This window comes from Carcharodon carcharias, chromosome 17, assembly GCF_017639515.1.
Source record: "Carcharodon carcharias isolate sCarCar2 chromosome 17, sCarCar2.pri, whole genome shotgun sequence".
Lineage (NCBI taxonomy): Eukaryota > Metazoa > Chordata > Chondrichthyes > Lamniformes > Lamnidae > Carcharodon > Carcharodon carcharias.
The window spans coordinates 44,600,289-44,627,752 of NC_054483.1; the positions used below are offsets into that span (position 1 = coordinate 44,600,289).

Consider the following 27,464-nt stretch of genomic DNA (forward strand, 5'->3'; position numbering starts at 1 on the left):
AATGCCTTGCTAAAATCCATGTACACAACATCCACTGCACTACCTTCATCAACCCTTTGTGTCACTTCCTCAAAGAATTCAAATTTTTGAGGCAAGAACTTCCTTTAACAAATCCATTCTGACCATCCCTGACTAGTCCATGCCTTTCCACATGACAGTTAATCCTATCTCTCAGATTGATTCTACTAATTTGCTCACCACCGATGTAAGACTAACTGGCCTATAATTGTTTGGCATTTCCTTTGATCCCTTTTTAAACAATGGAACTACGTTTGCATTTCTCCAGTCCTCTGGTACCTCCCCTGTATCTAGTGAAGATTGGAAAATCATCCTCAGAGCATCTGCTATCTCCTCCCTGACTTCCTTCAGCAGCATCGGAAACAATCCATCTGGCCCTGGTGACTTATCCACTTTCAAGGATTTCAACCCTTCGAGTACTTCCTCTCTCTTTATGACTATCCCGTCCAATATCTCGCAGTGTTCCTCCTGTTCTACTATATCTACATCCTCCCTTTCCTTTGTAAACACGGAGACAAAATATTCTTTCAATACCCTTCCCACAGCCTCTGCATCTACACATAAGTTTCCATCTTCATCACTGATAGGTCCCACTTTTTCCTTAACTGACCTTTTAGCATTGATGTATTGGTAAAACATCTTTGGGTTATCTTTAATTTTACTTGCTAATCTTTTTTCATGCCCTCTCTTTGATTTTCTTATTTCCTTTTTTACTTCGTCCCTGTACTTCCTACATTCGTCTAGGCTATCTGTAGTGCTTATTTCTTAGTGCCTATCGTACGCTTTCTTTTTCTGTTTGATCTTCCCCTGTATTCCTCTAGACAACCAGGGAGGTCTAGATTTGGCAGTACCACTCTTATTTTTGTAGGGGACATGTCTACTTTGTACAATTAGTATCTCGCTTTTTAGTGCTTCCTATTGGTTTTCCACTGTTTTATCCTCCAGCAATGCTGTCCAGTCCACCTCAGCCAAGTCCCTTCTCATTTCTGCAAAATTTGCATTCCCCCAGTTTAAGACTTTTACTCCTGCCTTATATCTGTCCTTTTCCATGATAATGCTAAATCTAACTGAACTGTGATCACTGTCCCCAATATGGTCGCCAACTGTCACTTTACCCACTTGCCCTTTTTCATTCCCCAAGACTAAGTCTAAAATTGCATCTCCTCTTGTTGGGTTTGTCACTAATTAGTTGAAAAAAATTTCCTGGACACACTGCATGAATTTTTCTCCCTCAGTGCCCCTTATATTATTTGAATCCCAGTTGATATTAGGATAGTTGAAGTCTCCTACTGTCATTGCCCTCTTGTTCTTACAAGCAGAAATTTGCCTACATATTTGTTCTTCTATCTCCCTTTCACTATTTGGGTGTCTGTAATATACTACCAGCAGTGTGACTGGGAGTGTACTACAAGCATTGGGTTTTTAATGAGTGGTACACTGTGTATTAGCAAGAATGAGGACCTGGCAGTGGAAGAAACGGACCATGCTCAGTAAGGAGGGGCATTGATGTCAACCCTTAACTGAGTAGCCTAGGAACTTGGTTTTTGGGACTCAGCCGTCAATACAACTACTATTAAAGAGCATGAATCTGAGATACAGGTAGTGGAGATCACTTCTGTCCATTTGGTGGAGATAATAAGTGCAACAAATTGTAGGAAGTTTCCCATCATATGTGTTTGTAGTACTCATTTGCTGTTTTTGTGAACTTGATATGTGCAAGTTGATTGCTGCATTTACCTGCACAACGTAATAAGGGAAATTTGGTTGCAACTGGGAAATATCCATATTACAGTGCACAGTGCTTGTGGGATACAGTTCGCAATTGTTTCATTGAGAGATGCTTGGAGATGGCAGTTTATTTCTTTTGGCATTTTGTACCAATGCAATGGTTGGCTCAAGTGGCTCTCACAGAAGACCATCTTCTGTGGGTTTGGATCTTGCCAATTGTTGACCTCCTTTCTGATACCAAGAAGTTAGAGTCACCTCTTTCAGGCTGCAGACAATGATACTTGAACTAGAGAGTTTAAACTTGTGGGCTCAGTACCTTGAAGAAGCATAGCCTGATGTTTATGTGAGCCACAATGTTACAGTAACTAAATGAATGTCTCAACCCTTTCTGCTAATGCAACAAAACAGAATCCACCCTCCCATACCATGTCTGCTGGATGATCTCCATTCAGAGAGTGCTAATGGGACAATGATCTACCATGATTGTTTAATAACAGTTTACCAAGTAAAATTGAATTGGCCCTCTAATAAAACAGAGTGAACAGAAGTGCTATTTTAGTGCTGTTTCACTGGTGCATTCACCTCAGAGGAAAATCTGACCCAATGACTGGATACTAACAGGATTGAATTATTTAGGTTGTTGTGGGGTGAGGAGAGTGGAGGATGGGGAACTAGCTTTTAACTCCACAGCATGCTTTTTTTCTTATTGACAAGTTCTCTGCCCAGGCACCAGCCTGATTGACAGGTTAGGCTTCCAGTCACTGAATGGACGCTGCAGCAGGCTGCAGGAGCAGGTAGATCTGATCCCAGATCTTGGTGGGAGAGGGATCCTATCCTCAACCTCTGAGTTGGGCACGTGGGCACTCTCCTGCTCCTCCTGACCTACAAGCAGTGCTATAAAGGCATTAGGCCTCCCCCCAAAGCTGTCCTTGCCTCCTTTCAGCTTCTGAGATTCCCGAGGCTTAGGAAAATCAGCTAGCCACCGTTAAACCTTCAATTCAAGTTAAATCAGAGATTATCAGCTTCATTGAAGTATTTAAATTGCCATCCCACCTCCTGGGACTGAGCTAGCTGCCTGCCCCTTGTCCTGCCTCAAATAACCCCGTAATTGGGCAGTTTGGAGGTTCATTGGTGTCGGGTTTGAGATCTATTAAAACTTTAACACCTGATCCAATTCCAACCCAAATATTCACCCAAATGATTTTGTTAGTTGAAGATTTAAGACAGTAGAATGCTCAGAGCACAAAATTCTACATATTTAGTTTTGCCTGCATACCGCCAAGCCTCTCTATAGATATTATTACTTTCATTTGATTAATTAGCACGTAACATATGGCACTTCCCATTTCTAATTATGTAATACCTTTTATTGGCAGACCTTTTCTGGCCTTCTTGTGAACTTGCCAAGTATTTCAAACGGGCTGAACTGGCTTCAATACTTAAGTATCCCTAGGTACAGCTTTGCGGTAAGTTGTTGCTCATTTCCATGATGTGTTAACAAGACCAGAACAGTTTGTGTTTTGTTTCCACAATTTCAGCTAAAACATCAAATCCCACAAGCCTACATCTTTGAATTTACATTATGTTAGTGAGAAAACTGTTCGTGGGGAAGTGGTGAATAAGAAGGACAAGGTTGGCTGTAGTAATTATGGTTTTGTTAAATGTTGGACTGTACCTTTAAGAATAGTCCAGTGATGTAAGATCACATGATCTGTGTAAACCAATGTATTAGTAGCGAAGGCTACCTCCTCAGTCAGTGTAGAGATGGAGTTGAAAGCACACGAGGAGTTGGGTAGTTACTGCTGGCTATATTGTAAATAAACCTAATGTTTCCACTTAGAAAGTTGTCTGCAGATCAACTCTATTACAAATAGACAACAAAGCAATGAGAATAAATCAGGATAAATCAAGATGAATCCGTACTATACCTTGCCCAGCGATTGTGGGTATCAAAGTCCATTTAAAATAACAGAAGATATACTCACCCAAAATTTGGTAGAATCGATCCCTTTGAGCCAGCCACAGACGATTGGCCTCAGTATCTAGAACGAGCATTCTTCTTTCAAGCAAACAAAATCATAGGGGAAGAGAAGAGCAAGGGATCTTGTTGAGTACTTGCGGGAGCAAAACGTACAGTTTGATTTGAAGTTTGACAGCACCCAGTGCCCCACATTCAAAGAATTTTGCAGAATTAGTGGACCTCGTGAAGGGACATTTTCAACCCAAACCCTCAGTCACAATGCAGAGGTTCTGGTTCAATTCATGAAATAGAGCCCCAGGTGACACAATTGCTAGCTATGTGGCGAATTTGAAGCAACTAACGGAACATTGCGAGTTCGGTGAGACTCTGAAAGACATACTCATTTAGTGTGTGGTGTGAAAGAAGACGCTATTCAAAGAAGATTGCTGGCTGAAGTGAATCTGGATTTTAAGGTGTTATAAATACCACTGGCCATGGAAAACATTGTAAGAAATTCACAAGCAATACAAGAGGCGCAAAATGGTGCTGTACTCCAAATCAAGCAGGAACAGTCAGCCGAAAGTGGCGTGAAAAAGCAAGCCTCTGCCACGAAGTGGGACACAGCCCCCGCTAACCAAAAAATAAGAAGAAATAATTTAGCAGCTAAATCGAAGAACAACTTTAATCGATGTGGAAACAATCAGTCTTTTAGCGATTGGCAGTTTAAAAGAGTAGAATGTTATTTTTGTTCCAGAAGTGGACACATAATGAGATAGTGCAAAGAGAGATTTAAACAAGCTTGCAAGCAGCAGAAGAAGTTCATGAAGGCTACAGTGAAGAAGAGCCTGAAACAACAAATTCTAACATCTAGCCATTGTTTAACATGAAAGTTGGCAAGACAGAGCCAATATTTGTTACAGTACAAGTGAATGGTAAACTAGTAAAATTGGAAGTAAACACAGGAGCTTCCATAAGGACTGCAGCGGTTCAAGAAGGCAGCTCACCACCACCTTCTCAAGGGCAACTAGGGATTGACAATAAAAATGCTGGCCCAGCCAGCAAAGCCCACATTCTGTGAATGAATAAAAAAAAACACTGTAACTAGAGAACACACTTTCAGATCTTTAAATAATGGTGAACATCAATTAAATTTGGAACAAACATCTGCCAAGCTGAAAATGTGCACAGGTGAAGAAATCCAAGTAAAATATATCAGCAGAGTAACTGTTCATTGTAGAAGCCAATTGGCACAGTTACTCATGATGGTGATAGTAGGTGAAGGGGCAAGCCTTCTTGGGCGAGATTGGTTAAAGGAGATTAAATTAAACTGGTCCGAAATCTTCCAGATGAGAGCAAGTGGGCTATCAGAGCTGCTTAAATAATATGCCACTGTCTTTAAGGATGAACTAGGAAAAATACAAGGCCTGCAGGCCAAAATTTACATAGATCCAGAAGCAAACCCTCACTTCCTGAAAGCAAGACCGGTGCCATACGCCCTAAGAGACAAGGTTGACGCTGAGCTGAACCGGCTAGAGAGGTTGGCTGTCATAAAAGCGGTTCAGTTCTCAGAATGAGCAACACCCATAGTCCCTGTCCTTAAACCAGATCAAAGCATCCGAATTTGTGGGGACTATAAACTAAAGGTCAACAGAGCAGCCAAATTCGACAGGTACCCCATTCCAAAAATCAAAGACCTATTTGCCAGGCTAGCAGGAGGGACAACATATATAAAGTTTAACGTAAGCCACACATATCACAAGTAGAGTTGGATGACGCCTCCTGGGAATTCGTCGCAATTAATACCCACAAAGAGTTGTACCAATATACACGCTTGCCTTTCGGTGTTTCCTCAGCGTGTGCCACCTTTCAAAGAACAATAGAAAGCTTACTGCAGGGACTGCTCCAGGCTGTAGCCTACTTAAATGCTGTGCTGATAAATGGATTCACTGAAAAGGAACATTTGGCTCACCTAGAAGAAGTTCTAAAATGCTTTTTACAAGCAGGAGTGCGACTGAAAAAGGAAAAATGCACATTTCAAGCAAAGGAAGTAATCGATTTGGGTCACCGGGTAGATTCTCAGGGATTACGCCTGGTTGAAAAGAAGGTTAAAGCAATAAGGGAGGCACCTGCATGTAAGAACGCCTCTGAACTTAAATCATTTTTAGGAATGATAAATTATTATGGGTGATTTTTACTTAATTTATCTACAGTCCTGGCCCCTCTGCTAAGAAGGAACCAACATTGGTCTTGGGAGGTACACCAAAAAGCTTTCATGAAAGTGAAACAGCTGTTAAACTCATCCAATCTATTAGTGCATTATGACCAGACGAAAGACTTGGTGCGAACTGCAATGAGTCTCCATATGGAGCGATACTATCTCATAGAATGGACGACAGCAAGGAGCGGTCAATAGGCTATGTATCCAGGACGCTTACCACAGCTGAGAAAGGATATTCTCAGATTGAAAAGGAAGATCTGTCGATCATTTTTGGTGTAAAAAAATTTCACCAGTATGTGCACGAAGGCATTTCATGATTGCACCAGATCACAAACCACTATTGGGTTTGTTTAGCGAGGAAAATGCTATACCACCCATAGCCTCAGCAACAATACAATGATGGGCACTAATTTTGGTGGCTTATGAATGCACCTCTGTACATAGGACAGGCATTCACATTGCAAATGCCAATGCCCTGAGTCGCCTGCCCTAACAGGAGAATAATGAACACGTCCCAGTTCCACAGGAACTCGTTTTACTGTTAAATTTTCTAGATTCCTCACCAGAGTGTGCCAGACAGATCCGAGGCTGGATGATTTGGGACCCGGTCCTATCTGGAGTGTGAGACCCAAGTGTCACATGGTTGGTCCCAGGAGCCAGTCTCTGATGAAATTAAACCGTTCTTCAACTGAAGACACGAGACGAGCAGTCAAGATAGTGTTCTTTGTAGGGTACACAGGTAATTGTTACTCCAAAGGGAGGGGAGCCACTTTTAGTCAAACTACACAGTGCTCATCAAGGGATCTCCCAAATGAAGACCACAGCGCAGCTACCTATGGTGGCCAGGGATGGATGGCTATATTGAAAATGTGGTAAAGCACTGTGCGTAATTTCAGCAGCTACAAAAGTTTCTGGTGGCAACTCCATTGCACCCATGGGAGTTGCCTGGTAGACCCTGGGTGCAGCTACACATTGACTACATTGGACCCTTTCCTGGAACCATGTTTGTACTGATTTTCAATGCTCATTCCAAGTGGTTCAATGTTTATGAAGTGAAGTCAGCAATGTCGGGCACTACAATAGAGAAACTACGCCATAGCTTTGCCATCCATGGACTACCAAAAGTAGTCGTATCCAATAACGGCACTGCATTCACAAGTGCTGAGTTCCAATGGTTCATCAGCCTCAACGGCATCACCATGTGAAGACTGCATTGTACCATCCATCATCAAACGGATTGGCAGAAAGGGCAGTTCAAACTTATAAGGCGGCATGAAGAAATTAACAGGTGATTCTTTGGAGATCAAACTTGCACACTTTCTTTTTCACTACAGAATGACCCCCCACATGACAATAGGAGCAACACCTGCAGAATTGTTGATGAGATGCCGTCTTAGGACAAGACTGAGCCTAATATTTCCAAATCTGGAGGTGAAGATAGCGAAGAGTCAAGGAAACCAAAAGGCTGCTCATGACTTGCATGGTCATGAGAGACAATTTACTGTTGGGTAGGCAGTAGCCAGTGAAGAATTTCATTGGAGGACCGAAGTGCTTACCGGGCAAAGTAAGTTCAGTGACCGAGCGATTATTATACCATGTGGAAGTGGAAGGCCAGATCATCCGTAAGCATGTGGGCCATTTAAGAAAAGAGAGATACCATAACAAGATATGGTCCCACCTGTAACCACTACTGAACCAGTGTTTCCGGTTGAAGATGCTCAGTCAAGGGCTGACATGTCAGATGTCTATCAGAGTGGAAGATACTGAACTGCAAGTACCTGATTTTCATGCAGTTCCAGAGAATGTGAGTTCCTGAAAAAGAATCTGAAGTTGTAGAGCTGCCACATTCCACACAAATCAGGAAGCCACCTTGTCAGGAAAATATAATTTTCAGAATGTTATTGGGAATTATTGTAAAGTAGGAATTGTGTGTTTGTGACTTAATTGAATTAAAGACAGCTGCTCTGAAGGCTTTGATGCGTCAGAGGAGAAGCTAGGTTTAAAATGCTAAACATGTAAACATGGTTGAAGTTTTAGAATATGAAGTGTAAAAGGAAAATTTGCATTGTTAGATAAACCAAAGTAGTGAATTTCAAAGAGGTGGTAAGGTGTTATACCTAGCCAACAGAGGCTAAGTCAAACAGTGTGTTTATTTTTCCCAAAGCTTACTGATAAAATTGGTAGTATGAAAGATTTTTATTATTATAAAAGTAGAGTTGAAAAGACAAATAGAAACAATAGGATTTACATTAAAATGGGAGAAACATGTATAAAGAAGATGAGGTTATGTGCAAGGAAAGAAGGCATTCTAACATCTAACAAGTGTGAAAAGCCTCTAATCCTCAAGTGGCTGTCCACATGAACTGAAATGAAGAAAACTCACTTTGAATTCGACTGTTCAGGGTATCATGTTACTTTGCCTGAGTTTTTAAAAACCTATGTATTTTACTGTTGCCTTAACAGAGGCATAACTGGGAGTTAGGTTTACAAATTGCCACTATGATAACTCCTAGCTCCCCTAGTTAACCTATGTATGTGTTTAAAATCATTTTTTTCTTAATAAGGGTTTGATTTTGTTTTGTAAGAAACATATAAGACTCGGTAGTCTTATTACTACTAAATTCAAGGCGCCCATTTCAAAATAAATACAAATTGTAAAATAGTTGTGGCAGTTGTTTCGAATTTCCTTCTGGGATTTGAACAGCTCAGCATTTACCATCTGCTGTGCCATAACACACCTGAAAGACTGAACTTGGAAATTTCATGACCTGTGTAAATATTATGATATCATGAGATAAGTATCCGTGTAAATACAATATCTATTTGGAAAGCACAGCAAAGCTAAAAGGGGAGGAATGTAGTAATTATGGTTTTTGTTAAATGTTTGACTGCACCTTTAAGAATAGTCTTGTGATATAAGATCATAATAAACCAATGTGTTAGCAGCATGGGCTACCTCCTCAGTCAGTGTAGAGGTAGAGATGGAGTTGAAAGCACACGAATAATTGCTGTTGGCTGTATTGTAAATAAACCTAATGTTTCCACTTAGAGGGTTGTCTTCAGATCAGCTCTATTCCAAATAGGCAACAAGGCCACACTACAACAGTGGCATTTGTACATCTGTTAGACCTGCAGCTGAACATGTAGGTATAATTTAATATTAAGCTTTGTTAAACAGGTGCTTGGGATGGAAAATTGTCCCTATAGTTATAACCCGATCTTTGACTCATGTTCCTGTCCATCAATGCTCCATACAGGAAATTCAGCCTCATAAAATGCTGCTTTTCACCAAAGGTCAAAGGTCAATTCACTGTAACACTTTTACCAATAAAAAAGCACATGAGCTGCATATTTTAATAAGCAACAAATAAAGCAGCAACTGCAATATCCATTTGGAAAGCACAATTAATGTAGTAATACATCTCAAGATGCTTAACAGGAGCATAACCATAAATTAACATTGAGCTAAAGACAGAGACATTAATTTGACTTGGTCTAAAAGATAGAATTTTGGAAGCATTTTCAAGGAGGTTGAGAGGCTTATTGGGGGAATTGTAGCACTTAAAGCCTAGATGTCTGAAGGCACAGCTACCAATGATAGGTGACGGAAGTGGAGAATGCACAAAAGGCTAGAGTTGGAGGAATGCAAAATTCCTGAGGGGTTTCAGGGCTAGAAGAGGTTCCAGAGGAAGGGCTGTGCCATGAATGGATTTGAGCACAAGGATGAGAAGTTTAAAATTGAGCTATTGGTGGACCAGCAGCCAGTGTAGGCCAGTGAGCACAGAGGTGATGGATGCATGACACCCAGAGCTCTAGATGAGCCTAAGTTTATGAATGGTGAATAAAAACAAAAAAACTGCGGATGCTAGAAATCCAAAACAAAAACAGAATTACCTGGAAAAACTCAGCATGTCTGGCAGCATCGGCGGAGAAGAAAAGAGTTGACATTTCGAGTCCTCATGACCCTTCGACAGAACTTGAGTGAATCCAAGAAAGGGGTGAAATATAAGCTGGTTTAAGGTGTGTGTGTGTGGGGGGGGTGGTGGGGGGCTGGTTTGGGAGGGGGGAGAGAAGTGGAGGGGGTTGGTGTGGTTGTAGGGACAAACAAGCAGTGATAGAAGCAGATCATCAAAAGATGCCACAGACAACAGAACAAAAGAACACATAGGTGTTAAAGTTGGTGATATTATCTAAACGAATGTGCTAATTAAGAATGGATGGTAGGGCACTCAAGGTATAGCTCTAGTGGGGGTCGGGGGAGCATAAAAGATTTAAAAATATTTAAAAATAATGGAAATAGGTGTTATTTTAGGAATTAATTATAGGAATTATTTTTAAATATTTTTAAATCTTTTATGCTCCCCCGACCCCCACTAGAGCTATACCTTGAGTGCCCTACCATCCATTCTTAATTAGTACATTCGTTTAGATAATATCACCAACTTTAACACCTAAGTGTTCTTTTGTTCTGTTGTCTGTGACATCTTTTGATGATCTGCTTCTATCACTGCTTGTTTGTCCCTTCAACCACACCAACCCCCTCCACTTCTCTCCCCCCACCCAAACCACCCCCCACCACACACCTTAAACCAGCTTATATTTCACCCCTTTCTTGGATTCACTCAAGTTCTGTCGAAGGGTCATGAGGACTCGAAACGTCAACTCTTTTCTTCTCTGCCGATGCTGCCAGACCTGCTGAGTTTTTCCAGGTAATTCTGTTTTTGTTATGAATGGTGGAAGCTGGCTGAGAGACTATTTGAAGTAGGTGATCTTTGGAGAGGATATGGAGTTAGAAGTTCATCTCAGGGTCATATAGGATGCTGAGGTTGTGAAGTGTCTGGTTCAGCCTGAAATAGTAGCTAGGGAGGGGATGGAATTGGTGAATAAGGAAATAAGTTTTCCGTGGAGACTGAAGACAATGGCTTTTGTCTTTCCAGTACTGAATTGTAGGAAATTGTAACTTGTGTCAGATAAGCAATCCGACAACTCAAGTTTGATGAAGGAATTGAGAGAGACATTGGTGAGGTAGATAAGGGCATCATCAGAGTTCACATGGAATTAGATGGGCCTTTTGATGATAAGTTTAAGTAACTCTTAAATATGATTTTTTTAAGGCACTGCAGGTGAATGAATTCAGAAATCTGTATTTCTGTAATGATAAACAAAGGAATGACACAACATTATCACAAGCAGTAGCCAATTGCTCAGGGAGCATGTCACCAAGTAAAGGAATGTAAGTTTCAATGTGTCTAAAAGAGAAAGTTTAAAATGATTATCTGTGCCAGAAATGGCTGATTATCTTCAAAAAATAGTTACAAGTGTTGCTTCAACTTGCTTTGAGCTTTTGATATTGTTATGATCCCACAAAGCTTCATATATATTTTTTCTAATATGTTGCACCTTACTTGCCCTCAGTAAGCTATATCTGCTTATCATGCATGCTACTAATTTATTTGAATCAAGTAACAGCTGGAGGAAGAGGGCCAGCAATAGCACTAGCCCTAACAGCTGCAGAATTTGTAAGAAGACAGTGGGTATGGGGGACTGCTGGTATGAGCTTTACTAAGTACACAGGAGAAGTACATTACTAAATGCATTCGGGAGAATTTTTTTATCCAAGTTTGTAGCAACCCAACAAGAGAAAGGACAGTTCTGTATTTAGTTTTAGGGAATGAAGCTGAGCAGGTAGAAGGGTTATCAGTAGGAGACCCTTTTGGTGGCCGTAATCATAATTTAGTTAGATTTAGAAGTAGTTTTACGATTCATTTTAGTAACAACAAATTTTAAAATGACAATTACCAAATGTCCATCACAAAAATTGATAAACAAGATTTCAACTTATTTTTATATTTTAATTGAACAGTCATTCAAAATGAATATGAATTATATATTACACAGCAAAAACAACAAAGTTAGATCTTTCTTTATTCCAAGGCTGCCTGCTAATAAGCCGTGGTGAATATTTCGTTGCGGTTATGAGGACTGTGAGTTTACATGTAGGCTAAGTCCAATGTGTCCAAAAGACAGGCGAGGAGATGAAAATCTGACTACAAAACTCCAAAGGCACAAAATGTTGAAAGCTGTCACTATTATTTCCCAGGAAAATCTCCAGAAAAGGCTCTTGGCTCCCACCCAAACAGGTTTCCCAAACCCGTGATATAAATAGCTGCAGCCGAATGTCAATATCCACACAAAAAGCAGGTATCCCAATCAAACTGACAGTTTCACTAACTGACAGATATTCCGATGATAATGGATTTCTTCAAATATAATCGATAAAGAGGGAAGTTTCCACCATAGATTCTGAGTACTATCAGGATACTGACTGAACTGTGGGGGCTGACTGCCCTTTTGTCTTTTTTAAAAATTTGTAACATTTATTGCAACATTAAAGGAGTAGATGGTCCAGGTGTAACAGTTTTTCATTTACCTGATACAAGGCATCGAAAGTAAGGTAAAATGACATCTATTTACAATCAGAGCATGTCCCTTCTAATCTCTGTTATACTTATTGAATCTGAATTCCCAGTGTGTACATTCACTTACACATTAACTACATAGCTTCTTAGCATGCTAACAATATGAACTTCCATCACAATAGTTATGGAAAAGAAAAAAGACAGAGCCAGAATAAAAGTTTTAAATTGGGGAAAAGCCAATTTTACCAAACCGAGATGCGTTTTAACATAAGTGGACTGGAAGCAGCCACGTGAAGAGAAATACATGTCAGAGTGGTGAAAGACATTCAAGAAGGAGATAGAGAGAGTTCTTCAGAACAAATTTTTTGACACAAGGATGAAGGGTGGGACTCCAAAATCTAGATGTTTCTGGGAGTCAAAGAGCAGACTGAATAAGCTAAGGCAAAACAGAGAAAGCTTATGTCAGATGCCAAAAGCTCAATACTGCAGAAAGCCTAAAGGAGTATAGAATGTGCAGGGATGAAAGTAAAGGAAATTAGAAAAGCAAAGAGAGGGCATGAAAATAATTGTCAAGTTAAATGAAGCCGGAAAAATCCCAAAAATGTCTTATAAAGGCAAAAAGAGTAAGAGCATAACTAAGGACAGAATAGGGCCAATTAGAGACCACAAAAGTAATTTCTGTGTGGAGATGCAAGGTGTGGACATAGTTCATAAAGAATGCTTTGCACCTGTTTTACAAAAGAGACATTGTAGACATTTTTTTTAGATTTATTCATGGATGTGGTTGGGGAGTGTGAAATATTGGGTGGGAAAAACATAGTGACAGAGGATATATTCAGATGTTTAGCATTTCTCTTGATGTTCAATGGCATTAAGATTGATCAAGAAAAGGGAAAATGGAGTATGAGAGTAAACTTGCAGGGAACATAAAAAACTGCTTGTAAAAGCTTCTATAAATATGTGAAGAGAAAAAGATTAGCAAAGACAAATGTAGGTTCCTTACAGTCAGAAACAGGAGAAATTATAATGGGGAACAAATAAATAGCAGAAGAATTGAGCACATATTTTGGTTATATCTTCACAAATAATTTCCCAGAAATGTTAGGGAACCAAGGGTCTAGTGAGAGGGAAGAATTGAAGAAAATCAGTATCGGTAAGAAAATGGTGCTAGAGAAATTAATGGGGTTAAAGATGGAAAAATCCCCAGGGCCTGTTAATCTACATCCCAGAGTACTAAAGGAATTGGCCCTGGAAATATTGGATGTATTGGCCAAAATTCTATAGGCTCTGGAGCAGTTTCAACAGATTGGAGGGTGGCAAATGTAACCCCACTATTTAAAAAAAGAGAGAGAGAAAAAACAAAGAGTTACAGACCAGTTAGCTAGAATCTATTATGGAAGACGTGGTAACAGAACACTTGGAAAGCATTAACGGGATTAGACAAAGGCAGCATGGGTTAATGAAAGGGAAATCATGCTTAACTAATCCACTGGAGTTTTTTTGAGGATGTAACTAGTAGAATAAATAAGGGAGAACCATTGGATGTGGTGTATTTGGATTTCAAGGTTCCACATAAGAGGCTAGTGAGCAAAATTAAAGCACATGGGATCAGGGGTAATATACTGGCATGGATTGAGAATTGGTTGACACACTGGAAACAGAGAGTGGGAATAAATGGGTCTTTTTCCAAATGGCAGGTGGTGTCTAGTGGTGTAACGCAGGGATCAGTGCTGGGGCCCCAGCTATTCACTATATATATATATGTATATATATTGGATAAGGAAACCACAAGTGCAATATTTCCAAGTTTGTTGACGTCGCAAAACTGGGCGGGGTTGTGAGTCATGAGGAGGATGCAAGGAGGCTTCAGGGCAATTTAGACAAGTTGTGTATGTAGACAAACACATGGCAGATGCAGCATAATGTGGATAAATGTGAAGTTATATATTTCAGTGTGAAAAATAGAAAGGCAGAGTATTATTTAAATGGTGACATATTGAGAAATGTGGGTGTATAAAGGGATCTGGGTGTCCTTGTACACCAGTCAATGAAAGTAAACAGGCAGGTCCAACAGGCAATTAGGAAGGCAGATGGTATGTTGGCCTTCATTGCAAGAGGATTTGAGTTCAGAAGTAGGGATATCTTACTGCAGTTATACAAGGCCTTGGTGAGACCACACCTGGAGTATTGCATGCAGTTTTGGTCTCCCTACCTAAGAAAGGATATACTTGCCTTAGAGGGAGTGCAATGAAGGTTCACTAGGCTGATACCGGGGATGGCAGGACTGTCGTATGAAGAGAGATTGGCTCGACTGGGCCTGTATTCACTAGAGTTTGGCAGAAGAATGAGAGGGGATCTGATTGAAACTTATAAAATTCTAACAGGGCTAGACAGACCAGATGCAGGGAAAATGTTTCCCCTGGCTGGGGAGTCTAAAACTTGGGGCCATAGTCTCAGGATATGGAGCAGGCCACTTAGGACTGAGATGAGGTAAAATTTCTTCACTCAGAGGGTGGTCAACCTGAGGCATTCTCTACCACAGAGGACGGGTCACTGAGTATATTCAAGAAAGAAATTGATAATTTTTTGGATATTAGGGGCATCAAGGGTATGGGGAGAAAGCGGGAATATGACATTGAGATAGAGGATCAGCCATAATCATATTGAATGTTGGAGCAATCTCAAAGTGCTGAATGGCCTACTCCTGCTCCTAGTTTCTATGTTTCTATTATCATCGCTGAATTCTCCGCTATCAATGTCCTGGGAGTTACCATTGACCAGAAACTGAACTGAACTGAACCAGCCATATAAATACTGTTATAAAAACAAAAAAACTGCGGATGCTGGAAATCCAAAACAAAAACAGAATTACCTGGAAAAACTCAGCAGGTCCGGCAGCATCGGCGGAGAAGAAAAGAGTTGACGTTTCGAGTCCTCATGACCCTTCGACAGAACTTGAGTTCCCCACCAGGATGGTCTGAGGGCCCTTAGCTTCTTCCTCGAACAGAGGCCCGAACAATCCCCATCCACCACTACTCTCCTCCTGAAGAACTGGCTGAACTTGTTCTCACGCTGAACAATTTCTCCTTCAACTCCTCCCACTTCCTCCAAATAAAAGGTGTGGCTATGGGTACCCGCATGGGCCCCAGCTATGCCTGTCTCTTTATGGGGTATGTGGAACATTCCTTGTTGCAGTCCTACTCCGGCCCCCTTCCACAACTCTTTCTCCGGTACATCGATGATTACTTCGGTGCCGCTTCATGCTCTCGTCAGGACTTGGAAAAATTTATTAATTTTGCTTCCAATCTCCACCCCTCCATCATTTTCACGTGGTCCATCTCTGACACTTCCCTTCCCTTCCTTGACCTCTCTGTCTCAATCTCTGGTGATAGACTGTCCACCAATATCCATTACAAACCCACCGACTCCCGCAGCTATCTCGACTACAGCTCCTCACACTCCGCTTCCTGTAAGGACTCCATCCCATTCTCTCAGTTCCTTCGCCTCCGTCGCATCTGTTCCGATGATGCTACATTCAAAAACAGTTCCTCTGACATGACCTCCTTCTTCCTTATTTTACATAAAAGTAACTCAAGTTCTGTCGAAGGGTTATGAGGACTCGAAACGTCGACTCTTTTCTTCTCTGCCGATGCTGCCGGACCTGCTGAGTTTTTCCAAGTAATTCTGTTTTTGTTTTGGATTTCCAGCATCCGCAGTTTTTTTGTTTTTATCTCTGTGTTTAATTGACTGCCACTTCTCTTCAAGAAATGCCTACCTCCTTGAAGAAGTTCTGTTCCTCTCTGCGACAAGATTTCCGTATCTCTCTATTGCCTTGTTCACCTTCATTGCTTTCCATTTCCCTCCTAGTGTTTGACAAGGTGTTTACTAAAACCCGCTTTCACAGCCATTTCTCCTTTCTCAGTGACTGTCTCCATCTCCGACTTACCCCACGTGGATTTCAACTGAAATTCCACCCCTCATGTTTCGAACCCACCCAGGATTACAGGTATCTCCGGGACATAAAACGTTTCTCGGACTGCTGTTCCCGTCACATTCTGAAATCCACTCTCAGTGCCATGCGCCGCCATATGAACACACTCGAGCTCTCCCTCCAGCAGCACCGCCGTACCCTTTTTCAAAGCTGCGCGTGCCCCCAGTTTCATTTTATCCTTCGGCTCATCCGACGCCTCAACAAGAAACTTTTTCTCTTTCTCTCAAGTGCTAAGGAACGCAAGCTCCAACAACTCATCGACACCAACACCCATCTAGGACCCTCCACCCCTGCCTGTCCCTCCGTCCCCACCCTTTCTTCCAGTCCCAACCCCAGCCGTGTATTCACTATACCCCCTGACCTTCCCCTCTCCGATGCTGAACGTTCAGTGCTCAGCAAAGGACTTAGTTTCATACCCTTACGCCCTCACCTCAATGAATTTCGGGCTCGGCATGATACTGAACTCTTCTTCCGCCGTCTTCGTCTCCGGGCTCACTTCTTTGGGCAGGAGTCCTCTCCCAGTTCAACGGATCCTTTTACCCATCTCCAATATTCTCCCTCCACCTGGACCCCTCCCTCTGGATTCTTACCTTCTCTCGATCTTTTCATTGAGAACTGTCGGCGCGACATTAGTCGTCTCAATTTCTCTGCTCCTCTCACCCATTCTAACCTGTCTCTCTCTGAACATACTGCACTCCATTCTCTCAGGTCCAACCCTGACATTGTCATCAAACCCGCTGACAAGGGTGGTGCTGTTGTTGTCTGGCGCACTGACCTCTACCTCGCGGAGGCTGAGCGTCAACTCGCAGACACTTCCTCCTAACTCTCCCTGGACCATGACCCCACCACTGAACATCAAGCCACTGTTTCCAGGACTGTCACTGACCTCATCTCCTCTGGGGATCTCCCTCTCACAGCTTCCAACCTGATAGTCGCCCAACCTCGGACGGCCCGCTTCTATCTCCTACCCAAAATCCACAAACAGAACTCCCCGGTAGACCGATCGTCTCAGCTTGCTCCTGCCCCACAGAACTCATTTCTCGTTATCTTGACTCCCTTCTCTCTCCCCTTGTCCAGTCCCTTCTCACCTACATCCGTGATTCCTCTGACACCTTACGTCACATCAACAATTTCCAGTTCCCTGGCCCCTACCGCTTCCTCTTCACCATGGACGTCCAACCCCCACCAGGATGGTCTGAGGGCCCTTAGCTTCTTCCTCGAACAGAGGCCCGAACAATCCCCATCCACCACTACTCTCCTCCGTCTGGCTGAACTTGTTCTCACGCTGAACAATTTCTCCTTCAACTCCTCTCACTTCCTCCAAATAAAAGGTGTGGCTATGGGTACCCGCATGGGCCCCAGCTATGCCTGTCTCTTTATGGGGTATGTGGAACATTCCTTGTTGCAGTCCTACTCCGGCCCCCTTCCACAACTCTTTCTCCGGTACATCGATGATTACTTCGGTGCCGCTTCATGCTCTCGTCAGGACTTGGAAAAATTTATTAATTTTGCTTCCAATCTCCACCCCTCCATCATTTTCACGTGGTCCATCTCTGACACTTCCCTTCCCTTCCTTGACCTCTCTGTCTCAATCTCTGGTGATAGACTGTCCACCAATATCCATTACAAACCCACCGACTCCCACAGCTATCTCGACTACAGCTCCTCACACCCCGCTTCCTGTAAGGACTCCATCCCATTCTCTCAGTTCCTTCGCCTCCGTCGCATCTGTTCTGATGATGCTACATTCAAAAACAGTTCCTCTGACATGTCCTCCTTCTTCCTTATTTTACATACACTCAAGTTCTGTCGAAGGGTCATGAGGACTCGAAACGTCGACTCTTTTCTTCTCTGCCGATGCTGCCAGACCTGCTGAGTTTTTCCAGGTAATTCTGTTTTTGATATAAATACTGTGGCAGGTCAGAGGCTGTGAATTCTGCGGCGAGTAATTCACCTCCTGACTCCCTAAAGCCTGCCTACCAAGGCGTGTGATGGAATACTCTCCACTTGCCTGGGTGAGTGCAGCTCCAACAGTGCTCAAGAAGCTCAACGCCATCCAAAACAAAGCAACCTATTTGATTAGCACCCCATCCACCACCTTCAGCATCCACACACCCTTCACCACCGATGCACAGTGGCACCAGTGTGTGTACCATCTACAAATGCACTGCAGCAACTTAGCAAAGCACCTCCTAAACCTGCAACCTCTACCACTCAAAGGACAAAGGCAGTAGATACATGGAACACCACCACTGGCAAGCTCCCCCACAAGGCACAACCATCCTGACTTTGAACTATACTGCCATTCTTCCATCACTGGGTCAGAATCCTGGAACTCCCTTCCTAACAGCACTGTGGGTGTACCTACACTGCAGGGACTGCAGCTGTTCAAGAAGGCAGCTCACCACCACCTTCTCGAGGGCAATTAGGGTGGGCAATAAATGCTGGCTGAGCCAGCGATGCCCATATCCTGTGAAATAATTCTTAAAAACTCTTGAAAGTGGGCGAATCACCATCCCGGATGAAATGTATCCCAGGCTGCAAAGGGAAGCAAGAGAAGAAATAGCGGAAGCTCTGACAATTATTTTCCAATCCTCTCTGAATACAGGCCTGGTACCATAGGAGTAGAGGACTGATAAAGTTATACTAATTTTTAAAAAAGGGAGGAAGGAATAGACAAAGTAAATACAGGCCAGCCAGCCTATCCTGGTTGGTGTGAAAATTATTGGAAAAAATTCTGAGGGCAGAATCTTCCATTCTTAAGTCTCAGTGGTGGGAGCGGAAATTGGCATGATTTCCCCTGTGAGGTGCACTGGTCAGCTCTTTACATATGCATCCATGTGGAGCACAGTGAATCTTGTGGCAGGGATGGGCTCGAAGTCATGGTCCCTGCTATTACATCATGGGATTGCAGGTCCGGGCGCCATATTAAAAGGGCACTTGGACAGCCATTCACTCACTGCAGGCCAGGAACTTCAGCCTGGCTATCATTCAACACTGAAGGAGAATATCCCAGAGAAGAAAACAACATGCAACCCCCGGTTCAGTGAAGCCTCCCTAGAGGCTCTCAGGCCATCAGGAAAGACAGGAGGTGCCGTTTCCCTGGGTTGGCAGCAGGAGGCCCTCCTGTCTGATCATGGTGGCCTGGACAGAGATCACAGTGGAGTTTAGCTCCCATGGGGCCCAGCATATAAACACCCAGCAGAGCAGGACGAAGGTGGATGATCTGCTGCGCTCCTCCAGGGTAAGTGCACCATCTACTCCCACTGCAAACTGACACACATAAGGGCATCGGGAAGTCTAAGTGTGTGAGTACACAGGGATGTCAGACTGGAATTTGAGTTGTAGCACTCCACCAGCAGATGGGATATCTGCATTGAATGTGTGCCAAACATTTCATGCTCTCAATCTTATATCAGTTGCAGGACATCCTACTTCTTAATCACTTACTAGGGAGGGCTCAGTAGCTGCCACAGGCATGCATGCTCCTGAACTGCTCATGCAACCATTGGGATGACAATCAATCATTCTGTCCTTCTGTAGGAGAACACCCACAACAAGTGTGAGCGGTCCTAGACCGAAGGTGGAATTTCGGACATTCAAATCCTCACCCTTTTCGAGGATCAGGCCGCTGAGATAGCCAGGGAGGAGCAGGACCACGCCTGTACTGAAGGTGAGATAGGACTCCCCGAGGAAGCCAGTGAGGATACCTCCAGTCTGTAATTGCCCACAGAGTGAAACATTGATTTAATTAATGTTTAGTCAATCACTAATTCTTTTCTTTATTCCAGGCACAGCAAGAAAAGTGGGAGGCCAACAAGGGAAACTAGCCACAGAACCAACCACAATCCCACCTCTAAGAGGTTGCCCTCAGAGGATGCATCGTCACGGCATTCACCTGCACCTTCCACCAGCACAGATACATTCACCCAGTGGATCCACGTTCTAGAATGGGCTTGGGGTCACTGTCTGATGAGCATACCACAGACCCTGATCCACAGCTGGCAGAGGAGGTGACAGTCAAGGTCTATGAAACTCAGAGGATTGCTGGAGACCAGGCCCCTGCTCAGCCCCATGCAGATGACAAGCCTCTGGACTCGGTTCTAAGAGACTGTTGGAAATGCAGAGACAGGCAGAAGAACATCGGCGGAATTGCCAGAGGCCGTGCGAAGACTGGACCGAAGGCTGGAGGAGCTAGTCCATGTTCTGTCTTGATGCCGTGGCTCCAGCATGCGAACGTTTAGCTGACTCCATGGAAAGGGTGGCAGCTGCGTTGGAGACCCAGTTCTAGCAGAGCGCACAGTGTGCTCAGACCTGCAGTCCATCGCTCTAGACATGTGTGCATTGCAGCAGTGGCTAGGCAAGAGGGGGATGGAGCACCTTGACATCCTTTCAGATGCCAATCTCCTCATGGAGTCAGGGAGGTATCATCGGGCACCCATAGGGAGGAGGAGTGCCAGCCAGGCACCATAGGAACTTCATCACAGTGCACCGCAAGGTCCTGCCGACCAAAGTCATCACAGTAAACAAGGCATAGCAGTCAGCAGGCTGCCTCCACCTCAGCTGTGGATGTCGAGGCTACAACTAGATGTTGCAGTAGACAATGAAAAGTTAAGAAATACCGAAGGCACAGAGGTGATACAGGTGCATAACTAGTTTATATAGTTTTGGCACTTGTAAATATATGTTTACTTTCACTGTTTGGAAGTTTCCTGAATTACACCTTGCTGCTTATTGCTTTGAGCTAACATGCCGGTGAAGGCTGCAATTAAGGAGGCAATGGGCAAAATAGCTTGTCTTGCCATCGGGAAACTGATTTTTGGCCTCACGTCAAATCAAGTTCCCCTGCCCGCCACAGTTCCTGCTGCTGGCAAGACCGGACGTTTCCAACCTGAAACAATATAAATAGCCATTTAGAAAGGCAAAAATTAATCAGGGACAGGCAGGTTAAAGGAAGATTAAAAACAAAAAAACTGCGGATGCTGGAAATCCAAAACAAAAACAGAATTACCTGGAAAAACTCAGCAGGTCTGGCAGCATCGGCGGAGAAGAAAAGAGTTGACGTTTCGAGTCCTCATGACCCTTCGACAGAACTTGAGTTCGAGTCCAGGAAAGAGCTGAAATATAAGCTGGTTTAAGGTGTGTGTGTGGGGGGCGGAGAGATAGAGAGACAGAGAGGTGGAGGGGGTTGGTGTGGTTGTAGCGACAAACAAGCAGTGATAGAAGCAGAATATCAAAAGATGTCAACAACAATAGTACAATAGAACACATAGGTGTTAAAGATAAAGTTGGTGATATTATCTAAACGAATGTGCTAATTAAGAATGGATGGTAGGGCACTCAAGGTATAGCTCTAGTGGGTTTTTTTTTTATTTTATTTAATGGAAATAGGTGGGAAAAGGAAAATCTTTATAATTTATTGGGAAAAAAAAAGAGAAGGGGGAAACAGAAAGGGGGTGGGGATGGGGGAGGGGACTCACGACCTAAAGTTGTTGAATTCAATATTCAGTCCGGAAGGCTGTAAAGTCCCTAGTCGGAAGATGAGGTGTTGTTCCTCCAGTTTGCGTTGGGCTTCACTGGAACAATGCAGCAAGCCAAGGACAGACATGTGGGCAAGAGAGCAGGGTGGAGTGTTAAAATGGCAAGCGACAGGGAGGTTTGGGTCATTCTTGCGGACAGACCGCAGGTGTTCTGCAAAGCGGTCGCCCAGTTTACGTTTGGTCTCTCCAATGTAGAGGAGACCACATTGGGAGCAACGAATGCAGTAGACTAAGTTGGGGGAAATGCAAGTGAAATGCTGCTTCACTTGAAAGGAGTGTTTGGGTCCTTGGACGGTGAGGAGAGAGGAAGTGAAGGGGCAGGTGTTGCATCTTTTGCGTGGGCAAGGGGTTGTGCCATAGGAGGGGGTTGAGGAGTAGGGGGTGATGGAGGAGTGGACCAGGGTGTCCCGGAGGGAGCGATCCCTACGGAATGCCGATAAGGGGGGTGAAGGGAAGATGTGTTTGGTAGTGGCATCATGCTGGAGTTGGCGGAAATGGCGGAGGATGATCCTTTGAATGCGGAGGCTGGTGGGGTGATAAGTGAGGACAAGGGGGACCCTATCATGTTTCTGGGAGGGAGGAGAAGGAGTGAGGGCGGATGCGCGGGAGATGGGCCGGACACGGTTGAGGGCCCTGTCAACGACCGTGGGTGGAAAACCTCGGTTAAGGAAGAAGGAGGACATGTCAGAGGAACTGTTTTTGAATGTAGCATCATCGGAACAGATGCGACGGAGGCGAAGGAACTGAGAGAATGGGATGGAGTCCTTACAGGAAGTGGGGTGTGAGGAGCTGTAGTCGAGATAGCTGTGGGTGTCGGTGGGTTTGTAATGGATATTGGTGGACAGTCTATCACCAGAGATTGAGACAGAGAGGTCAAGGAAGGGAAGGGAAGTGTCAGAGATGGACCACGTGAAAATGATGGAGGGGTGGAGATTGGAAGCAAAATTAATAAATTTTTCCAAGTCCTGACGAGAGCATGAAGCAGCACCGAAATAATCATCGATGTACCGGAGAAAGAGTTGTGGAAGGGGGCCGGAGTAGGACTGCAACAAGGAATGTTCCACATACCCCATAAAGAGACAGGCATAGCTGGGGCCCATGCGGGTACCCATAGCCACACCTTTTATTTGGAGGAAGTGAGAGGAGTTGAAGGAGAAATTGTTCAGCGTGAGAACAAGTTCAGCCAGACGGAGGAGAGTAGTGGTGGATGGGGATTGTTCGGGCCTCTGTTCGAGGAAAAAGCTAAGGGCCCTCAGACCATCCTGGTGGGGGATGGAGGTGTAGAGGGATTGGACGTCCATGGTGAAGAGGAAGCGGTAGGGGCCAGGGAACTGGAAATTGTTGATGTGACGTAAGGTGTCAGAGGAATCACGGATGTAGGTGGGAAGGGACTGGACAAGGGGAGAGAGAAGGGAGTCAAGATAACGAGAAATGAGTTCTGTGGGGCAGGAGCAAGCTGAGACGATCGGTCTACCGGGGCAGTTCTGTTTGTGGATTTTGGGTAGGAGATAGAAGTGGGCTGTCCGAGGTTGGGCAACTATCAGGTTGGAAGCTGTGGGAGGGAGATCCCCAGAGGAGATGAGGTCAGTGACAGTCCTGGAAACAATGGCTTGATGAATGGAGTGCAGTAAGTTCAGAGAGAGACAGGTTAGAATGGGTGAGAGGAGCAGAGAAATTGAGACGACTAATGTCGCGCCGACAGTTCTCAATGAAAAGATCCATCAAGCCATTGTTTCCAGGACTGTCACTGACCTCATCTCCTCTGGGGATCTCCCTCCCACAGCTTCCAACCTGATAGTTGCCCAACCTCGGACGGCCCGCTTCTATCTCCTACCCAAAATCCACAAACAGAACTGCCCCGGTAGACCGATCGTCTCAGCTTGCTCCTGCCCCACAGAACTCATTTCTCGTTATCTTGACTCCCTTCTCTCTCCCCTTGTCCAGTCCCTTCCCACCTACATCCGTGATTCCTCTGACACCTTACGTCACATCAACAATTTCCAGTTCCCTGGCCCCTACCGCTTCCTCTTCACCATGGACGTCCAATCCCTCTACACCTCCATCCCCCACCAGGATGGTCTGAGGGCCCTTAGCTTCTTCCTCGAACAGAGGCCCGAACAATCCCCATCCACCACTACTCTCCTCCGTCTGGCTGAACTTGTTCTCACGCTGAACAATTTCTCCTTCAACTCCTCTCACTTCCTCCAAATAAAAGGTGTGGCTATGGGTACCCGCATGGGCCCCAGCTATGCCTGTCTCTTTATGGGGTATGTGGAACATTCCTTGTTGCAGTCCTACTCCGGCCCCCTTCCACAACTCTTTCTCCGGTACATCGATGATTATTTCGGTGCTGCTTCATGCTCTCGTCAGGACTTGGAAAAATTTATTAATTTTGCTTCCAATCTCCACCCCTCCATCATTTTCACGTGGTCCATCTCTGACACTTCCCTTCCCTTCCTTGACCTCTCTGTCTCAATCTCTGGTGATAGACTGTCCACCAATATCCATTACAAACCCACCGACACCCACAGCTATCTCGACTACAGCTCCTCACACCCCACTTCCTGTAAGGACTCCATCCCATTCTCTCAGTTCCTTCGCCTCCGTCGCATCTGTTCCGATGATGCTACATTCAAAAACAGTTCCTCTGACATGTCCTCCTTCTTCCTTAACCGAGGTTTTCCACCCACGGTCGTTGACAGGGCCCTCAACCGTGTCCGGCCCATCTCCCGCGCATCCGCCCTCACTCCTTCTCCTCCCTCCCAGAAACATGATAGGGTCCCCCTTGTCCTCACTTATCACCCCACCAGCCTCCGCATTCAAAGGATCATCCTCCGCCATTTCCGCCAACTCCAGCATGATGCCACTACCAAACACATCTTCCCTTCACCCCCCTTATCGGCATTCCGTAGGGATCGCTCCCTCCGGGACACCCTGGTCCACTCCTCCATCACCCCCTACTCCTCAACCCCCTCCTATGGCACAACCCCTTGCCCACGCAAAAGATGCAACACCTGCCCCTTCACTTCCTCTCTCCTCACCGTCCAAGGACCCAAACACTCCTTTCAAGTGAAGCAGCATTTCACTTGCATTTCCCCCAACTTAGTCTACTGCATTCGTTGCTCCCAATGTGGTCTCCTCTACATTGGAGAGACCAAACGTAAACTGGGCGACCGCTTTGCAGAACACCTGCGGTCTGTCCGCAAGGATGACCCAAACCTCCCTGTCGCTTGCCATTTTAACACTCCACCCTGCTCTCTTGCCCACATGTCTGTCCTTGGCTTGCTGCATTGTTCCAGTGAAGCCCAACGCAAACTGGAGGAACAACACCTCATCTTCCGACTAGGGACTTTACAGCCTTCCGGACTGAATATTGAATTCAACAACTTTAGGTCGTGAGTCCCCTCCCCCATCCCCACCCCCTTTCTGTTTCCCCCTTCTCTTTTTTTTTCCCAATAAATTATAAAGATTTTCCTTTTCCCACCTATTTCCATTATATAAAATAAAAAAAAACCCACTAGAGCTATACCTTGAGTGCCCTACCATCCATTCTTAATTAGCACATTCGTTTAGATAATATCACCAACTTTATCTTTAACACCTATGTGTTCTATTGTACTATTGTTGTTGACATCTTTTGATATTCTGCTTCTATCACTGCTTGTTTGTCGCTACAACCACACCAACCCCCTCCACCTCTCTGTCTCTCTATCTCTCCGCCCCCCACACACACACCTTAAACCAGCTTATATTTCAGCTCTTTCCTGGACTCGAACTCAAGTTCTGTCGAAGGGTCATGAGGACTCGAAACGTCAACTCTTTTCTTCTCCGCCGATGCTGCCAGACCTGCTGAGTTTTTCCAGGTAATTCTGTTTTTGTAAAGGAAGATTATGTCTAGTAACTTGATTGAATGGCAGAGCAGGCTCGATGGGCCATATGGTCTACTCCTGCTCCTATTTCTTGTGCTCCTGTATTTCTTCTGTAATTGTTTTTTGAGGAGTAAACAAGGAAGACTGATCTGGGTAAGGTGTTTAATGTATAGATTTACATGGTTTCTAGCAAGGTGTTTGACAAGGTCCCACACAGTCCATGAGATCCAAGGCAAAGTGGCAAGTTGGACCCAAAATTTGTTCAGTGGCAGGAAGCAAAGGGTTGATAGATTTTTTATGACTGGAAGACTGTTTCCAGTTCCAGTTCCACAAAGCACAGTACTAGGTCCCTTACCAATTGGTAAGACTTGAATCAGACTTACATTTAGGGGAAAGTTTAAGAATTTTGTGGATGATATGAGAATTGGCCAAAACAAAAACAGAATTACCTGGAAAAACTCAGCAGGTCTGGCAGCATCAGCGGAGAAGAAAAGAGTTGACGTTTCGAGTCCTCATGACCCTTCGACAGAAGTAGGTGAATCCCAGGAAGGGTTGAAATATAAGCTGGTTTAAGGTGGTGGTGGAGGGGGGTGGGGATAGAAGTGGAGGGGGGTGGTGTGGTTGTAGACAAAAGCAGTGATAGAAGCAGATCATCAAAAGATGTCAGAGACGGCAGAACAAAAGAACACATAGGTGTCGAAGTTGGTGATATTATCTAAACGAATGTGCTAATTAAGAATGGATGGAAGGGAACTCAAGGTATAGCTTTAGTGGGGGTGGGGGGAGCATAAAAGATTTAAAAATATTTAAAAATAATGGAAATAGGAGGGAAAAAGAAAAATCTATATAATTCATTGAAAAAAAACAAAAGGAAGGGGGAAGAAACAGAGGGGGGGGTGGTAGGGATGGAGGAGGGAGGTCAAGACCTAAAGTTGTTGAATTCAATATTCAGTCCGGAAGGCTGTAAAGTGCCTAGTCGGAAGATGAGGTGCTGTTCCTCCAGTGTGCGTTGGGCTTCACTGGAACAATGCAGCAAGCCAAGGACAGACATGTGGGCAAGAGAGCAGGGTGGAGTGTTAAAATGGCAAGCGACAGGGAGATTTGGGTCATTCTTGCGGACAGACCGCAGGTGTTCTGCAAAGCAGTTGCCCAGTTTACGTTTGGTCTCTCCAATGTAGAGGAGACCGCATTGGGAGCAACGAATGCAGTAGACTAAGTTGGGGGAAATGCAAGTGAAATGTTGCTTCACTTGAAAGGAGTGTTTGGGCCCTTGGACGGTGAGGAGAGAGGAAGCGAAGGGGCAGGTGTTACATCTTTTGTGTGGGCATGGGGTGATGCCATAGGTGGGGGTTGGGGAGTAGGGGGTGATGGAGGAGTGGACCAGGGTGTCCCGGAGGGAACGATCCCTACAGAATGCCGACAGCGGGGGTGAAGGGAAGATGTGTTTGGTAGTGGCATCATGCTGGAGTTGGCGGAAATGGCGGAGGATGATCCTTTGAATGCGGAGGCTGGTGGGGTGATAAGTGAGGACAAGGGGGACCCTATCATGTTTCTGGGAGGGAGAAGAAGGCATGAGGGCGGATGCACGGGAGATAGGCCGGGCACGGTTGAGGGCCCTGACCGTTGAATTGGCCATGTGGTTGATAGTGGGGGAAAAAGCTGTAGCCTGTAGGAAGATATCAATGGACTGGTCAGGTGGACGGAAAAGTGTAAATGAAATT

The 27,464-nt window shown here is 44.5% G+C and overlaps 1 protein-coding gene across 1 annotated transcript in view; it reads left to right on the forward strand.

The window, feature by feature from the left end:
- The window catches only part of LOC121289632 (broad substrate specificity ATP-binding cassette transporter ABCG2-like), a 184,219-nt gene that overhangs the window by 142,644 nt on the left and 14,111 nt on the right, over positions 1–27,464 (forward strand). The window contains exons 13-14 of the mRNA XM_041209261.1: positions 3,123–3,212; positions 11,039–11,157. Of these exons, the coding sequence (XP_041065195.1) occupies positions 3,123–3,212; positions 11,039–11,157 (209 nt within the window). The remainder of the gene's footprint in view (positions 1–3,122; positions 3,213–11,038; positions 11,158–27,464) is intronic.